Source organism: Morus notabilis, unplaced genomic scaffold (assembly GCF_000414095.1).
Source record: "Morus notabilis unplaced genomic scaffold, ASM41409v2 Scaffold168, whole genome shotgun sequence".
Classification (NCBI taxonomy): Eukaryota; Viridiplantae; Streptophyta; class Magnoliopsida; order Rosales; family Moraceae; genus Morus; species Morus notabilis.
In genome coordinates this window covers 309897-328000 of record NW_010367753.1, presented here as the reverse complement: position 1 = coordinate 328000, position 18104 = coordinate 309897, and the positions used below count along the sequence as shown (strand labels likewise).

The following is an 18104-nucleotide window of genomic DNA, read 5'->3' as shown; positions in this document are numbered from 1 at the left end:
TTCTGTTACAAACATACAATCCCCCTCTCCTCTCCTTCTCGTCTCTGGTTTTCTTTTCCTCTTCTTAGGTTCATTTCTCACCTTTGTTTGGTCAAATTCCTCCTCTAAGCCTCTCTTTTCTTAAATCGTTTCGGAATCGAATTCCTTCAATCCCAGTGCCGTTCTTTATCTTTCCCTTTATATTTTCCCACTTTCTTCTTTCACTTCCCTCTTACGCATTCCAGGGCCTCTCTCTCCTCTCTCCCTAAAAGCACACTGCTTTCAGAGAGAAAAAAAAAAAAAAACTGCCCGTTCTTTCCTCTCTCGCTTTCTCTCTCTAGAAAATAATCGAAACTCAAGAATCTCTGCTTCAGGAGGGGAAAAGGGTTTTTTTGTTGATAAAAATTGATTCAAGTTTTCCACTTATCCTCTGAGAATGCCTCTGAATCCTTCTCGTGGATCAATTTTTTCCACTTAATCTTCGACGGAGCAGAGCTCCTCCGACAGCCAAAAGAGCAAGAGTTCAATTGGTGTTTTCGAGTCAGCTTTCATGAGTTTCGATTACGATTCGGAGGACTCCGAAATTGAAGGAATGGAGAAGAAGACCACTGAAGAAAAGATTGAACCCTCTGAGCCGGGGATTGATGACATTCTTGCTCTGTTTCCAATTGATCCTTCTGAGAAGGAAATTAGAGGTTGGTTTCATGGTTTTGAAGAGGTTTCGATATCGGCTAGTGATTGCTCATCTTCGACGGTTGAAGCTGAGAAAACCATTGTTGGTGAGGATGGAGTATTTGCAAAACTGAATTTTGTCTGGAATAGTTCCGTAATTTATGGAAAAACATCAATGCCATGTGATAAGGTTAAGGGTAGTGGATTTATGGAGGAGTTTCTTAGTCTTAGCCATGTCGAAAATCGGGTATTTGATGGTAATGGAGATAAGGAAGCAGTTCCTGATTGTAGCCTATTGATGGATAATTCTTCTCCGGGTGAGGATGCCTTTGATGCCATGTCTTATTCCTTGAGATTCTTGGGCGTTGAGGACCTTTTATCTGTTGAAAGGGTTTGCAGATCTTTGCGCAGAGCTGTTAGAAATAACCTTTTGTGGAGGAAAATTTACATCACTTGGCCATTGAATCAGAAGATCACTGATGATGCTCTTGTAAAGTTAACTAGCCGGGCTGAAGGTAATCTCGACTGCTTGAATCTGGTGCAGTGCCTGATGATTACTGATGATGGTTTGAAGCGTGTGCTTGATAGCAATCCGAAGCTGAGAAAGGTGAAAAACCTTCTCTTTTTTTTTTCATATTTTAAAGCCGTCCTATTATGCCTTGAGATACTTTAGAATTTTGATAACTGGCAACGCAAAAAGCACTTGTAATGTGGCTCATGCAATTAGTATTTGCATTTTGGGAATGTTTTGCATAAGATATAATCTTGATGCATTTTCTTATGACATGGCTTGTGTGTCATTTTAGGGTGCAAAAATCTTCCCGTGGGGATTGGTTTCTGTTTTTCTATGCATGTCAAACGAGTTGATGGTTTTCAGAGATTGGAAAAAGTAGCTTTTAGGTCTTTTATGGAAGTATTATTGTTTATAATAATTTACGCTTATTTCCCTATATTGTCGGCGAGCTTGTAAAACACGCAGAATGGATTAAACTGTCCACGGTATCTTCGCATGCCTTTGGTGATCTGACACTTTAGCAGCCGGTAAAGCTTGGCGTGTCTTAGTTTTTGGTTAAAATAAGTGCACCAACTGAGATTCACAAATATTAAAGTTATGATGCGGGATTATTAGAGTTTCATTGTCTCTTGTGAGTAGTTTTAAGTTTATGGTTCTTCATTCTTGGTTATTTGTATGTGTTGTCAGTTCTTTACTTTGTTCTGTAGCCAACTTACGGTAATTTTTCTTGTCTAAGCAGTTAAGCTTGCCAGGATGTCATGGGATTAGCGCGGACTGCATTTTGAATAATTTAAGGGCCGCCAAGTCTGCAGGCGCTCTTCGAATAAAGCTCCTGAGAATTTATGGGATCTCTGGTCTAACGAAGAACAAGCTTGACGAGTTGAAGTCCTTGTTGGGTGAAGATAACAAAAAGCAGCTTACAGCCTACAAGCCAATGTTTTATCATGACAGTCAGACGCATGTCATCTCTAATGGTGATGATCGTGCCATTGACGTCGATCTATGCCCTAAATGCCAGTGTGTGAGTCTAGTTTATGATTGTCCGGCAAAGAGTTGCCGACAGAAACATCAGTCCGCTCAGTTGTGTAGAGCTTGCAGACTCTGCGTAGACCGCTGTAGTCTTTGCGGTTGCTGCGATAAAGACTCCGAATATATGGAGGAATATTTTCTACGAGTGTTTTGCTCGGATTGTTATTATTCCCTGCTCGACTATCGTGAGAAGCCCGGAGAGAAGGCTGTTTCCCCTACACTCACCTTTTATATTTTCGGCTGATTTAGAAGACATTGGAGTATTGGACGTTGTAAAATAAAAAAGGGAAAACAACCTGAAAAAGTTGGCATCAAGAAAAGTAGGGTCCAGTTAGCTCATGTCAGAGTAGCTTCTATGCTGGAAACTTGCATTCACCAAATGCCATGGAGAAACTACTTGATTATTGATTGATTTCCTCAGCAGCATGTAATGCTAGAGTTGCAAATAAGAGAAGTAACCATATGCTAAGCAGGAAAAAAAAAAGAAAAGAAAGGAAAAACAAAAAAAGAAAAGGGAAGTAAAATATTTAGTGTCTTGCAGAAAGTTCAGACAAGGCTGGAAGAGAAGATCTTTAAGGGAATTTCTCTGTCAACTGAGTTATGGTTGGTGCAAATAGGCCTTCAGCCACTATATATTCTTTGATGTCATCTTGAAAAAAAAGGACTGTACCAATCTAATAAATGGTCAAGATTTGGCTCTCGAGTCTTGACTGTGTTTAAGTCCAGCCAGTCCTATAGACGATCTTAAGAAGTTTTCTTTAATACATGATGAGTGAGTTTTATTCGCTCATTTAGTATCGTTTTACACTTAATATCTAGTTGGTTTTCGAGGTTTTTGTTAGTTTTTATGTGTGTTTTTGTTCATTGTTTGAAGGTTAGGTGAAAGTTTATGATTTGGAAGGTTTTGGACAACTTTTGGTGAAAAAAGAAAGCAAACACAGCGTTTAGATGCTAATTTGTAGCGTTTTGGCGCTGAGTTTTACAGTACCAGCACATTTGGACAGAACGGGTAGCGTTTTGGCGCCCATGACAGCGCTGCAGTGCTCTACAAATTGACGTTGGTGCTGATTTTTGCACAGCCAGCGCCGCAGCGCTAGGAACTCAGCGCCACGGCGTTATGACGCGAGAAAAGACGCATTTTGAAGGCCAATCGTGAGAAAACTTACCCATTTTGACCATAATGCTCCAAAACATATAAATAGATGATTCTAGGGCAATTAAAGGGACTTTTTAGACTGTGAGTGACGGTTGACTTTTGAGAGGAGATTTAAGAAGAGAAAGGAGAATTGAGTACGGGGAAGAACAACGGCTAAAATCCGGAGACAGAGACGCTTCAATTCAACTCCAAATTAGTTTTTTTTCTTTCCTTTCCAATGATTAAGACTTTGTTTAGGAATTTATTTTATTTAGAGATGAATTAATTTCTTTTTCTAGGGTTACGATGTAGCCGGATTATGAATGCTCAGATTCTCAATCTTCTTTTAAGTAATTAATGTTTAATCCATATATGCTGAGTATTTCAATTTATTCTTAATGCTTGTGATTGTTTGGCCAACTATTACATGATTTTGTATTTAATTTGAGACCGAAAGGTAATAATTAAATAAGCTCTTAATTGAAATATCATGAGTTGTTCATAGGATAGAATTAGAGATATCTATGATACTTGTGCAGTTCTTTTGAATTTCTTACACTTAATAATTTTCAACAGGTTTAGAAGTCTGACAGAGATGTAGAGTTTGCTTGTTGGATTAAAATTATTATGGCTTGAGAAAGAATAATAATTGCTTTAGAGAAATTACTGTCAGTATAGGATTGAATGTTAATTTTCTTGAATTATGAGAATTTGAACAAGATTAATTTTGATGAAATCAGAAACCCTAGAATCTTAATCTATTAAATTTTATTCCACTGCTTAACATTGTATAATTTATTTAATTGTTTTAGTTTCACTTTACTTAATTTTATAAACTCTCTTTTCGATTATTCAAATAAAATTTGAGATAATATAATTTTAGTAATTAGTAAACAATAATTATTGTGAAACGATATTTTTATTCACTATTATATTACTTAATTGTGATAACGTATACTTACGTTACCCTCCGGCTTCTTTCATTTGCTTTTGTTGAAATTCGGTCATTTTCGTTGTTTTGCACTGTAGATCGTAGTGGTGGGCTAGTGGCGGCTTCAGCAAAGAAAATGAAAATAGCGAATTTTATTGAGATTTTTATGAGGTGATTGGGCTAGGGGGAAAATTATAACTGAGTCATGGTGGAAAGATATTAAATCCGTTCGTTTCGCTAGTTCGAATTATAACTTAAATTTTTGTTATATTATTTTTTCTTATAAAAATTTAAATTTACTTTTTAATTTCTTACCTCAAGCGTAACTGGTGATTTATTTATAGATAATTATATTCTATTAATTTAATATAAAAATTGAAGATAACTTGAAGTATAATGGCTGCGTTTAGAATTGATTCTAAAATAATTTTATTTTCTGTATGAAAATGAAAATAAAAACGTTTTCATTTAATTTTTGAAAACATGTAATAGAATTTACAACTGTTCTTTCATCAACAAAACTTGACCTCATTTGAGGAAAAAAAAAACACACATTACTGAAACATATGACTAAAACGATTGAAACTGTATATACAAAAGCAAACAAAATATATGTGTGTGTGTGTCTCTGTCTGCGTGTATTACAAATTGCTACTATAACTTCACAATATCCACAAGGGGGCAATAATATAACTTCATAGAAAGCAAAATTCAAGAAATATTACCATCAAATTCAATTAAGAAAAACTAGAAATAACACAAGAGACAAAAGCAGATACCTTCAACCAGACTTCAGTGTTGTTGGGCAAATTAGGGAGATTCCACTTGTGAATTGGAGTTGGAAACTGATAATAAAATCACCAGTAAGTATAAACATTCAGTACAAACCATAGCAACACTCCAAAAAAGCCTCAGAAAACAAGAATCTAAAAAACCCATTTTAAAAGTTCCCCAAGAAAACCAAAGGATGGCCTGAAGAACCAAAAAGGGAAAGGAGAATAATCGGCTTACATGGCCGAGAGAGAAGACGTGAGAGGGAATTGGGTTGAGATGGGTCGCCCATGAAGGAGGCGAATATGGTTTCTTTGTGAGGAAATCCAAGCACACTGCTCTGATGGTGTTGGACCCCATTTTCTGAAGCTGAGAAGTGAGAGAGAAAGTGAGTTTGAGAAGGCACTTTTGCTGGTCAAAGATGTGGTTTTTTCTGAATCGGGCAAGAAGAACGGAGGAGCTCGGCCAAGAATCAAATGGCGCAGCTCAAATCAGAGGATTCTGGGTTGAAGAAGGGCAGAAAAAAATGAAAACGGGTCTCTGGTGGGCTGAAGAGAGAAAAGGAAAACAGAGGAGAAAATGAAAACGAGTTTTTTACGTTTTCAGATTTTCAGAAAATGACAAATGTTTTTGTTTTTGTTTTTTAAAAATTTTTGCTCCAAATGCGTTTTTTATTTGCGTTTTCAGTTTCTAATCTCGAAAACTGTGAAAAATGGAAATGAAAACAGAAACAAACAGGCCATTGTGTTTTTTCGGCGTGTTTCTACCTAGTGCCACTGAGTGCGTCCATGCACATGTGAATCTGAACCCATTCTGGCTTGGTCTCCTTAGTATTGTGTTCCTTTGGAGGGGACTTGTATGCAATTTGGTGGTCGCGTTTCTCTTCGTAGATTGGGGGCATATGGGTGCTTTGGTGCCTCTACGTTGTGGGTGTTTTGGGCCTTATGGGGCAGCGACTCTATAAGTAAGGTGCTTTCCCTTGTCGCCAGTAATGGCTCAACTATTTTTCGAGATTCTTCATGTTATTTTTTTTTCTTTCTTTGATAATTAACATTCTTTTGATTTGCTTGTTGTGTTGCAGCACCCTTATTCATTATTGGTAGTAGTCGCCTTATCATTGGATGTTTGGTTGGTGTCGTTTGGGCTTTACTCTTTTGTTTTAATTTATGTTTGTCGAATAAAGCACTAATGTTTCCCTCGTTTATTATTATTTTTTGTTTTGTTGGATTTTTGTTGTAATAACCTCTCTTTACCTTTCGGTGTTGTCTTACTGTTTAGTGCACAAGTAATGTTCCTTTGCGGTGTTGTGGCAGACCTTAGTGCTCAAGGCCTCTTGATTTGGATCGATTAGAGTTTTCCACTGACTATATTGGTGTGTTTAAAAGAGTCGTTTGTGTGCTCAATTATGTGTATTTCTCTTTAGTTTTCTCTTGTTAAAACTTGAATATTTCAGTCAAACTTATCGGTGGTTTCGATTTATGTCTAGACTGAGTAATTTGTTATGCCTATCGTGCCTTTGCGGTGCCGTGGCATACCTTAGTGCTCGAGGCCTCTTGATTTGGATCGATTAGAGTTTTACACCGACTATATTGGTGTGTTTGAAAGAGCCGTTTGTGTGCTCAATTAGGTGTATTTCTCTTTAGTTTCCTCTTGTTAAAACTTGAATATTTTAGTCAAACTTATCGGTGGTTTCGATTTATGTCTAAACTGAGTCATTAAGATCTCGTTTATTTCACTGATTCGAATTTAGAATTTAAATTTTACTACAGTAAAAAGCTCTTAGAAATACTCACATTTAACTTTTTTACTACAGTAAAAAGCTCTCACATAAAGTCACATCTCAATTCGAATTAAAAACTCGAATCAACAAATTAAACGGACCCTAAATGTATTATGCCTATCGTGTTTGAATTACTGTTTGTATTTCTCTAATTTGGAATGCAATTCCCTTTTAAAATAATGATAATAATAATTATTATTACAATTATAATTAATTGTATATTGAGGACCAGTTTGCTCGAAATTTTAAAAATCAAGGACTAGTTGTGCCAATTAGCCAATGTGTTAAAATTTGGACAGAGAATGTCATTTGTGTAGCACGTGACCTTTGTAGGTGCAATTACGAAAATAACCCTAAAAGGCAAGATGACCAAGAATTGTCAAAACACTTTAAACCATCAGATCTTATTTTGATTTATTGTCCACCTTTGATCATTTCTCCCAAAACCATTGAAATATGTCATCTCGCAGTCACAACCCGACCCAGCAAGCAACCCACCTCTCCCCAAGGCTAGCCGCCCCCTCCCCCCCCACCCTCTCCGGCGATTCAATCTTCTGTTGAATTAGAGGTAATATTAGTTATTCTATCTTCTCGTAAGAATCACTAACATGAGATTTATCGATTAATATTTGGTATTGGTTATCGTTTAATATGGATGTTAATTGTTTATGTATTTATTTTTGGTTAGCTCTCTGTATATAGAAGCAAAGACGGCCATGGAGAACGGTGAAATTCCGGAAAACGCCAATGAACGTAAGCTTACGTTCTTTTTCTATGTCCATGAATGTAGAAAGCTGCTTTTATTTTATTTTATTTTTGTAAGGGATTTCTTACTTTTGTCTGTTTTCACGGGGTTTCCAGATTGCCCAGGTCCGCAATCAGAATCAGCTGGAAAATCTGACGACTGCGAAGGATGCCCTAATCAACAAATTTGTGCTACAGCTCCTAAAGGCCCTGATCCAGGTATTTGGTCTAGTTGTCTTGAAAATGTGTTCCTTTTTCTTTGAATTCATTTTAGACATTTCTGATAGGGGATTCTTAAGACCACCTAGGAAAAACAACTGGTTCTTATATAGACTCAAGCTTGTGTGGTATTTGATTTTTGAACTGTCTTTCTTAACATAACAAAGATGTGATTTTTGTTGTTAATGATTAGTGGATGTTTATCTGTAGACCTGGTTGCGATTGCCGAACGAATGGCGACTGTGAAGCATAAGATACTGGTCTTATCAGGGAAGGGTGGAGTTGGCAAGAGCACGTTCTCGGCCCAACTTTCGTTTGCCTTAGCAGCTATGGACTTCCAGGTGGGTCTTCTTGACATTGATATCTGTGGCCCAAGCATCCCGAAGATGCTTGGCCTGGAAGGTCAAGAAATCCACCAGAGCAACCTCGGTTGGTCTCCGGTCTACGTGGAGTCCAATCTCGGTGTTATGTCGGTCGGTTTCATGCTTGAGAATCCTGATGATCCCGTTGTATGGAGGGGTCCCCGAAAGAATTCGCTCATCAAGCAATTCCTGAAGGATGTGTACTGGAGCGAGCTTGATTTTCTGGTGGTTGATGCTCCTCCTGGAACCTCAGATGAGCACATTTCGATTGTCCAGTACCTTAACGCTACTGGAATAGATGGTGCTATCATAGTTACAACTCCACAACAAGTCTCCCTGATAGATGTACGAAAAGAAGTCAGTTTTTGCAGGAAAGTCGGACTTCAGGTTCTCGGGGTCGTCGAGAACATGAGTGGGTTGTCCAATCCACTGATGGACTCAAAGTTTTTGAAGATTACAGAGACCGGTGAGGAAAAAGATGTCACAGACTGGGTTAGGGAGTATGTGAGAGAGAGAGCTCCAGAATTGTTGAATGTCATAACTCAAACTGAAGTTTTCGATAGCAGCGGGGGCGGCGCCTTGAAAATGGGTAGGGGAATGGGAGTTACGTTTTTGGGGAAGGTACCGTTGGACCCAAAGCTCTGTAAAGCAGCGGAAGAAGGCAGATCATGTTTCATCGGCGAGAACTGCGGGGTGAGTGCTCCTGCATTGAAGAAGATCATAGAAAAACTGATGGAGAATCCGGGGATATCAAAAATGTTGGTGGATGATGTTGCATAGCTGATTTGCTTGCTTTATTGGAGTGATCAAGATTTTTGTGTCGTCAGATGTGTAATAGTTATATTTGTCGTTGTTTTGATTTTCTTAGTTAGATCAATAAATAACAACTCTTTTCTCTTATGGGATGGAATTTCTCGGCCATGGATGGGATTTCATTTGATTGTGTATGACTTTTCGTTTGACTCATCATCTGGAAAACGACAGGAAGTGAAAACGACATGCATGGGCAACATCATCAAGACGAAAAGTACGTATAAACGACAATAACATACTAAACCTCGGAAACAAGAGCGACAATATAATATTGATGGACTCTACCATGAAAACGAAACGACAGACGAAAAGCACGCAAGGACAACAGCATACTAAAACTTGGAAACGACAGTACAGTATTAATAGAGTGTCTAATGAAAACGACTTCAATATGGGAAAACGACAACATGCAAGAGAAAAAGAACTTTTCTGTTTTCGGTCGGGCACTCGGTCTGTCGGTCACAAGTAAAATCTTTTTGGGTTAATCACATGCTTTTTGAGGTTTATCTTTTATATCACTTTAGTTATTAACTTTTAAAATATACGCAACTAATTTTTGAGATTTTATTTTATTTTAATTTTGATTTTTAAGTGTCCATTACTTGACGAAATTTGTAGGAATTAAAAACAAAAATTTAAAAAATTCAAAATTTTAAAAATTATAATAATATAAAAATAAATGTTAATTTGTACATATAATTTATAAATTTCAACTTTTTTAATTAAATATTTGACATTTAATTAATAGAAGAATTGAAATTAAAATAAAGTAAAATTTTAGAGATTAATTATATAATATTTTAAAAATTAAAAACTAAAATGAGATTGAGATAAATTTTAAGGACAATTGATAAGATCGATCCAGGTTTCATTCAATTCATTCGAAATTTATAATTTTAACGGGTTGTTTTTTTATAACAAAACTCAGAAAAAGTTTAAACTCAAGTTCCAATTTTATTCAACTTTACTCAACTTTATTCAAATTATAACTTTAACTCAAGTTATAACTCAAATTTAACTCAAAAATTACACTCAAATTACACTCCAAAAGAACAACCCTTAATTTCTCAAATTAAAACTTAGACTCATGGCTTGTTCTTTTGATGTTTTTGAGTTAGGTAACTTGAGTGTAGATGAATTAAGTTTGAGTTATAATTTGAGTTGAAGTTGTAATTTGAGTTTGTGTTTGGTTGTGTACATTTGAGTTATGATTTGAAATAAAAATCTTTTTGAGTTTGTGTTTGAGTGAGTCAAAACTTGAATTTGTATTTAGATAGTATTTTAATAAAAACTCAATACTGATAAAAAATTTTAATACGGTATATGAGTCGGGTTTTATTCGTCTTTTCGTTGTCAACGCATAGAAAAAAAATCATCTCAATCAGAATTAAAACGAAAAAGTTATAATATTTTTAAGAATAGAAAAAATATTGTTCATCAATTTGAGTTTGAGTTTCTGAACTCGAGTTGAAGGGGAAACTTTTAGGCCTTATTTATTTTACCAATTCGAGTTTTGCTACAGTAAAAAGCTCTTAGAAACAGTCACATCTAACTTTTTTGCTATAGTAAAAAGCTCTCACATAAAGTCACATCTCAATTCGAATTAAAAACTCGAATCAGCGAACTGAACGAGCCCTTAAACTCGAGTTTTAGTCCCAAATTTGAATTCAAACTTAAAAAAATATGAACTCAAATAAAGTTGTAACTCGAGTTATTTTTTTTGAGTTTTTCGCTCAAAAACACCCCGTTCACTTCACTGATTCGAGTTTGTAATTCGAATTGAGATGTGATTTTGTGTTAAAGCTTTTTACTATAGTAAAAAAAATAGATGTGACTATTTTTAAGAGTTTTTTACTGTAGTAAAACTCAAATTTTAAACTCGAATCGGCGAAATGAACGGGGCTCAAGGGAACAGCCCCTCAATCTTTTTGTTTGAGAATCAGTGAGTCAGAAGTCAACACAACTCATTCAACAATATGAACGGTTGAGATTCTCTAATCACAAACCAGGTGAATTTACACGTGTACTGACAACTGTCTTATGTACTCTACCTCCTCTTCTTCCTCCGCTTTCCTCGGCAATGGTTGATCGTCTGAGATTCTTCTCAGACGAACTCAAGAAAAAAATCCAGTGAAAGCACCTGCAAACTCCAACCAATCGGGCGTCGGTATGTACTGCTCGGAGAAGTCGCGTCCGGTGGACTTCGTCGGAGGAGGAGAAGAAGAAGAATCGGAAAGAGAGATGATGATGGAGGTGGTTTCAGTCTCCGCCAATGGCGTGCTGCCACCTCACCAGAGGGCCCACACGCAGATGATAATTCTGGGAGAGAACAACAGCAGCGGATCAGGAGAAGAGCAGGAGGTGAAAGCCCCGAAGAAGAGGGCGGAGACGTGGGTCCAGGAAGAGACCCGGAGCCTAATCGGGTTCAGGAGAGAGGTCGACGGGCTCTTCAACACCTCAAAGTCGAACAAGCATTTGTGGGACCAGATCTCCGCCAAGATGAGGGAGAAGGGATTCGATCGCTCTCCCACCATGTGTACGGACAAGTGGAGGAACTTGCTTAAGGAGTTCAAGAAGGCCAGGCACCAAGTCAGAGTCGGTAGTAGGTCTGCTAAGATGTCGTATTATGAGGATCTTGAGGAGCTTCTCAGAGACAGGAACAAGCACAATAATAGCAATAATAGTTGCAACAATAACAATAATAACAATAATAACAATTCTGCTGTTGCTGTTTTGGGTTCGGCTTACAAGACTCCAGCTCCTCCCAAAGTTGACTCCTTTATTCATTTCTCTGATAAGGGTGAGTTTTTCTATATATATATATATATATGTATGTATGTATATATATAATATTATATAGTAAGTTTGGTTAATCTCAGTGAGTCTTGGAGTTTGATGGGTTATGTGTATTTTATTTTATTTTTTATATTTTGGACAGGTCTTGAGGATGCTAGTATCCCATTTGGCCCAATTGAAGGTAAATTCTTTCTGTTATGGACTGCCATTGTTTTTCTCAGAATTTCTCTGGACTTTTTTTTTTTTTGGTTATTTAAAGTTTTATTGTATGGGTTTGTTTACAGCTAGCGATCGTTCTGCAGTAAACTTGGAGAGGCGGTTGGATCATGAAGGTGATCCACTTGCTATTACTGCAGCTGATGCAGTTGTAGCCAGTGGAGTTCCACCTTGGAATTGGAGAGATCCCCCTGGAAATGGTAACGTTATAGACTTGAGACATAGAATCTTTTGAGGTTTTGTTACTTCTTGAAATGTTGGTTTTGAGTATTGTAATACAACTTTAAGGAAAACGATATCTTATTTAACTGCCATTGGAAGAAGTTAGTGCCTAGTGAGCTGTCTGAAGGAAAGAAGCGCCATCCAAACTAACCGCCATTTTAAAATTGCAAGTTTCAGATTTGGCTATAAAAATGACAGCTTCACTAGCCTACTATGTTTTGAGTGTAATTGATCAAATTGGCAAGAACACAGTTCTAAACTTAGATTTGACCTCTTCTGGTGCTATTTAATTTATGAAAATATACTCAGGTGTTTCTCAATAAGAAATGATCCGTCACTAGGCCCGAGCAATCTTTTTGGTCTATTCAAATCATTTGTTTAGTTTATCCTTGTCCATTTGTTTCTTCACATATTTTATTTTGTAAAGAATCATCCCCTTGGATGTTTACATTTTAGCTATATAGTTTTAGTATTGGCCTTTGTTAAATTCCGGGTATCTTTCTCTATTAAGACTTAAATCTGTCCATACCTATTGAACTTGGTAATGGGGTCGGCAGGAGGAGAGAGCCAATCTTCTTATTGCGGAAGAATCATTACAGTCAAGTTGGGAGAGTATAGCAGACGCATCGGTATTGACGGAACTGCGGATGCAATAAAGGAGGTGATCAAATCCGCTTTCAGAATAAGAACAAAGCGGGCGTTTTGGTTGGAGGATGAAGATCAGGTTGTCCGGAGTCTTGACAGGGATATGCCTCTGGGAAACTATACCCTACACCTTGATGAAGGTTTCTTTTCTTTTCCTTTTTCGCTGTATGTGTTATGTTCTGCTTTAAAAACAGGCTCTTGTAAACAAATATAAGAGAATTAATTACCTTCAGATCTTCGTAACGTTATACTAAAGCCATAATGCTTTAGAATCCTCAACAAATTTAAACTTTGCGTTGGTTGTTTTTATTTGTGGCAGGAATTACAATAAAACTTTGCTTCTATGATGAGTCGGACAGAGTTGTGGTGCGTAATGAAGAGATAACGCTGTACACAGAGGACGATTTCCGTGATTTTCTCACGCGCCGTGGCTTCACCGGTTTAAGAGAATTGAGTGGCTATCGGCGCATTGATACTTTGGATGATCTTCAGTCTGGTGCAATGTACCAAGGAGTCAGACTTCTTGGCGACTAGCCTGCAATTTATCTTATAAATCCCTCTTAGATTGTAAAAGGTCACGCCGTATTTTCTTTTTTCTTTTTTCTGTTTGGTTAAATCCTACTATTTTCAAGACAAGACTTAATGTATATACAGTTATACAGTAGCTTAGTTCGTTGTATGTATTGACATCGTACAAGATGTATGTGATACTCTCGCATATGTTACACGTAATTGTATTTCAATTATATGACAATACGAACAAATCTGTTGTGAAAACCTATATTGGAGGCGAAAGTTGTTCTGTATGAGTGAAAAGATGGATTTTTTTTTTGTTTTTTGATTTTTGATTTTTTTTTTTTTTTGTTTTTTGATTTTTGATTTTTTTTTTTTTTTGTTTTTTGATTTTTGATTTTTTTTTTTTTTTGTTTTTTGATTTTTGATTTTTTTTTTTTTTTGTTTTTTGATTTTTGATTTTTTTTTTTTTTTGTTTTTTGATTTTTGATTTTTTTTTTTTTTTGTTTTTTGATTTTTGATTTTTTTTTTTTTTTGTTTTTTGATTTTTGATTTTTTTTTTTTTTTGTTTTTTGATTTTTGATTTTTTTTTTTTTTTGTTTTTTGATTTTTGATTTTTTTTTTTTTTTGTGTGTGTGAAGCTCGGTTTTGTTTCCTTTGTAGATTTACATGCACGCTGGAAAAGGGCAAAAAAAGTTAGTTTTATCTTATCTTATTTGTCTTGAGTCTTTCTTTTTCTTTAATTTGAAGCCAAAAAACTACAACAAAAAAGCCTCGTGCGTATTTACTCTGTCGGAGTAATGAAGGATAGCGTTATTTACCGATTCCACACCCACCCATCTCGAATGATCAGGCTTGGCTTTCTCGAGATCAACGGTGGAGATGCCACCTCATTGCCAACCCCCACTACTCTGTCTTCACATTGCCAAAATCCGCTCCTTTTCGTAGTTTACTCTTTGTTTACTTAAAATATTTATTTGCTCTTGAAAGAGGCTTTTGGTTATCTCATAACGCCGTTACATATAAACTGCCTCTTGGCTCTCTCCCTCGGTTTGTAATCAAACAAAGCTCTTTCTTCTCTCACGTTAATCTGTTTTTGCTTCTATTTCCATCAAGTTAATAATGGGGAAGATCAAGATTGGCATCAATGGTATTGTTTTCCATTATGTTAACATCAATGACACATAATGTGTTATATATACATTCTACGTTCTTTCTTTTGCATATTGTATTTATACATTCTACATGTTAACATTTATGCATTTGTTTTTCTTCATATGTTGTGTTAAATCTTAGCTTGATTGGTTCTTATGAACATGATGTTTTCGTGTATGCTTTGGTGAAGGGTTTGGAAGGATCGGGCAATTGGTGGCCAGGGTTGCTCTTCAGAGAGACGACGTTGAGCTCGTTGCTGTTAATGATCTATTCATCACCACTGATTACATGGTAACATCTTCCCTCCATTCTCATATACTGCATGTATACATCTACATGTACTTGTATTTGTGTCCAACTCCAAGTGTACATGTGCATGGTTCTGTGCATTTGTGTTCGTCTCTTTTGCGTCAATTAGAGTGTTTGATACGTCACATGTCACTTGATCTGGTTTTGGCTCTCAGTTAAAGGAAAAGAAATAATTTTGACTCTGATATGGAGTAACTATCACGACTTTTTTTGCCACTATCTAATTTGTTGTGTTGAAAAGGACATCTGTACCTGCTAATCAATCTTTTGATTGAAATCAAATAAAAATGTACGAGATCTTTTGTTATGTTGGTCTATAATGAAAAATCTTCATTAAATTTTCTGGATTTGACTTTGAAAAAAGGATACTTGGATTTGGGAAACCATTTCTGTTTAGATGAATATGATCAAAACCAATTTTCGGGCTGTGAAGATAGATACTGCATCTCGCAGACCTATATGTTTAAGTATGATAGTGTGCACGGCCAATGGAAGCACCATGAGCTCAAGGTTAAGGACTCTAAGACCCTTCTCTTTGGTGAAAAGGTGTTTTTGGTTTCAGGTATTTCTTGTTTTCGGCCATCCCTATAACTTTTTGTTAATGGACTCGAGTGTATTTAGCATATACTTTTTGTATTATTCTTCGAAAGAAGAAAATGATTATGGCATCATGTTCTGAGAATATATAGGAACCCGGGGGAGATCCCATGGGGTGAAACTGGAGCCGATTTCATTGTTGAGTCCACTGGAGTTTTCACTGACAAGGACAAAGCTGCCGCCCACTTGAAGGTCTGAGGTTATTCTTCCTAATGCCTATATGATGATTTTGCGTTGATGGCATTGTACGGATTGTGTGTTCTGCATTAACAAGATGAGAAATATATTGACAATTGGGGCACAATGAATCTATCCGTTTGCAAGAGCACATACATTTTCGTTTTTCGTTTTCCCTTCTTAAGGCACCAGATCTGGGAAATAGCTAATATTTTGATTTGATTTATCATTACATGGTTATTAGCTCACACACACTCTTTTATTTTTGTGCCTTGTATTCCTTTTTCTTATTCTTCTGTACTTTACTGCTAGGCAAATGCAATGGAATGTCATAGGAAAGGGTCTTGGAAGGCAAAGGAAAGAAATAAGAAAGAGGATTAATAATGCCCTTTATAGTGTTTATTTACCTATTAGAAGGGGAATCCAAAATAATTCAATTGCTTTCCTAGTGTTTACTACTTTACGAATAGGAATTTTAATAGCTTAATTATTAAGATGTTATCATGAATATAATTATTGGTTAAAATTTTTTAAGGCTGCAAAAGAATTCAAATGGAGGGGGAAAAAGAAAGAAAAAACCTCTAGGATTGGCTTTTCCTTTCTCATTTCCTTCATGATGTGCTCTCCACAAAATTATTATCCTGTTTTTTTAAGTAAACACATGAATAGGTGCCCTTTCCTGTTAATTATAAGTGAACATGCTTGGAATGCTCAAGTTGACTATATCTCTTAACTTATCTATGTTGTCTGATTGTCTCTAGGGAGGCGCAAAGAAGGTTATCATTTCCACTCCTAGTAAGGATGCTCCTATGTTCATTGTTGGTGTCAATGAATTGGAGTACAAACCAGAGCTTGACATTGTTTCCAATGCCAGTTGCACCACCAATTGTCTTGCTCCATTGGCAAAGGTAAGTCTCAAGACTCTCAACACTAGGTATTCACTTAAGTGTCAAAAGCTAATCATTTTTATATTGATGCAGCCACTCAAAAGACTGTTGATGGCCCATCAGCGAAGGGCTGGAGAGGTGGTAGAGCTGCTTCCTTCAACATCATACCTAGCAGTACTGGATCCGCTAAGGTATCGAATGCATCAACCGTATATACGGATTGACACACATGGTTTGCATCTGTTATTGGGACTGGATGTGTGACTCATTTCTTTAACTATAGTAGTAACATCTTGACAAAACTAGCTTTGATATATTAGCCTTTAGTTGCTTTTCTGTAAAATAAGATCTTTATTTGCACATGTATAATTGTGTAGGCTGTTGGTAAAGTGCTGCCCTCGTTGAACGGGAAATTGACAGGAATGGCATTCCGTGTCCCGACTGTTGATGTTTCAGTCGCCGACCTCACTGTGAGGCTTGAGAAGAAGGCTACTTATAATGAAATTAAAGCGGCTATCAAGTAAGAATTATAATTCAGGACTACTTGTGAGGAGATAGAACTTCTCTAATCTTCCTGCTATCCATAATCATCTCGATTTTTGTTCTATTTTCTGATCAATTCACTTCCTCAATGCAGGGAGGAATCTGGTAAGAACCAAACTAAAAATAGACATTGAGACCTGAGTTTTTGGACCCAGAGGAATGCAACTATTCTCTGAGATTTTCCTGAATATTATATAAGCAAGTATTCGAGAGACTTGCACTCTCCCAATTTGCCAAAAACCAGCCTGCCTCTAAAACTACTCAACCCGTCCATTTATTCATTCTGCCAAAACCTCCAAGCTCCCTTCCCAAGGCCTAACTAACTCGAAACCATATGCTTAACAAACTACAACCCTTCCTGCATTGTTTTCCACACGAGCCACGCAGTTGTTCTCAACGCTTGAATTCCCCTCCCCCACAGTACTTGTTTTACCAATTTGCCCTTTCTTCCTTTTGCTCATAAATGATGTGGATTGGGGCCTTATTAGAATCTGAGGGCAAACTGAAGGGAATTCTTGGTTACACTGAAGATGATGTGGTGTCAACTGATTTCCTGGGTGACAGCAGGTATGAATGACTGGCAATGTGTGTGAAATTATACTTTTCAAACTAATATGTCAATTTTTTTCTCTTTGAGATGATCTCATGTTTATTATATGTATATTGGCAGGTCAAGCATTTTTTATGCCAAGGCTAGAATTGCTTTGAATGACAACTTTGCGAAGCTTGTGTCTTGGTATGGCAATGAATGGGTTTACAGGTAAAATACAAGTCTTTTCTTTTCCCTCTTATCCTTATATCTTTGTATCTTCCTTTGTTACCTTTTTGTCATATTTGAATTATTCAATTATCTAATATTGATTTCATTTGGTTTTGTTGCAGCTCACATGTTATCGACTTGATCCGCCACATTGCCTCCGTTCAATGAGTATCCATTTCTTGTGCATACTTGCAGTTAGTTTGGAAGACTTGCTTGTCTTTGAATAGTTTATTTTTTTTAAGACAAGAGTGTTATTGTGCACTTTGGTTTTTTTGGAACTTGTATTACAAAAAACAATTCAGAAACAAGTCTCTTTGTGCATTTCAATAACACAA

The 18104-nt window shown here is 36.5% G+C and overlaps 3 protein-coding genes and 1 pseudogene across 4 annotated transcripts; all 4 read left to right on the top strand.

Moving 5' to 3' along the window:
• Window positions 1-3572, top strand: LOC21400648 (F-box protein SKIP14). 2 transcript variants are annotated; one of them, XR_002903579.1, is made up of 3 exons: window positions 1-1258; window positions 1905-2966; window positions 3069-3572. XR_002903579.1 is itself a non-coding variant. In XM_010113331.2 (2 exons), exons 1-2 carry the CDS (start codon window positions 530-532, stop codon window positions 2436-2438), a joined length of 1263 nt encoding a protein of 420 aa, XP_010111633.1. In that variant the 5' UTR covers window positions 1-529; the 3' UTR covers window positions 2439-3572. The 2 variants fall into 2 exon arrangements, 1 of the variants encoding a protein (XP_010111633.1); XM_010113331.2 differs by having other exon boundaries at window positions 1905-3572.
• Window positions 3573-7277: 3705 nt separating this feature from the next.
• On the top strand, window positions 7278-9036 carry LOC21400647 (cytosolic Fe-S cluster assembly factor NBP35). The gene is made up of 4 exons (XM_010113330.2): window positions 7278-7379; window positions 7500-7564; window positions 7673-7774; window positions 7985-9036. Exons 2-4 carry the CDS (start codon window positions 7528-7530, stop codon window positions 8914-8916), a joined length of 1071 nt encoding a protein of 356 aa, XP_010111632.1. The 5' UTR covers window positions 7278-7379; window positions 7500-7527; the 3' UTR covers window positions 8917-9036.
• A 1983-nt stretch (window positions 9037-11019) lies between these two features.
• Window positions 11020-13492, top strand: LOC21400646 (trihelix transcription factor GT-4). The gene is made up of 5 exons (XM_010113329.2): window positions 11020-11749; window positions 11888-11926; window positions 12030-12161; window positions 12741-12968; window positions 13148-13492. Exons 1-5 carry the CDS (start codon window positions 11119-11121, stop codon window positions 13360-13362), a joined length of 1245 nt encoding a protein of 414 aa, XP_010111631.1. The 5' UTR covers window positions 11020-11118; the 3' UTR covers window positions 13363-13492.
• Window positions 13493-14463: 971 nt separating this feature from the next.
• On the top strand, window positions 14464-17937 carry LOC21400645 (annotated as a pseudogene).
• The last annotated feature ends 167 nt before the right edge of the window (window positions 17938-18104 follow it).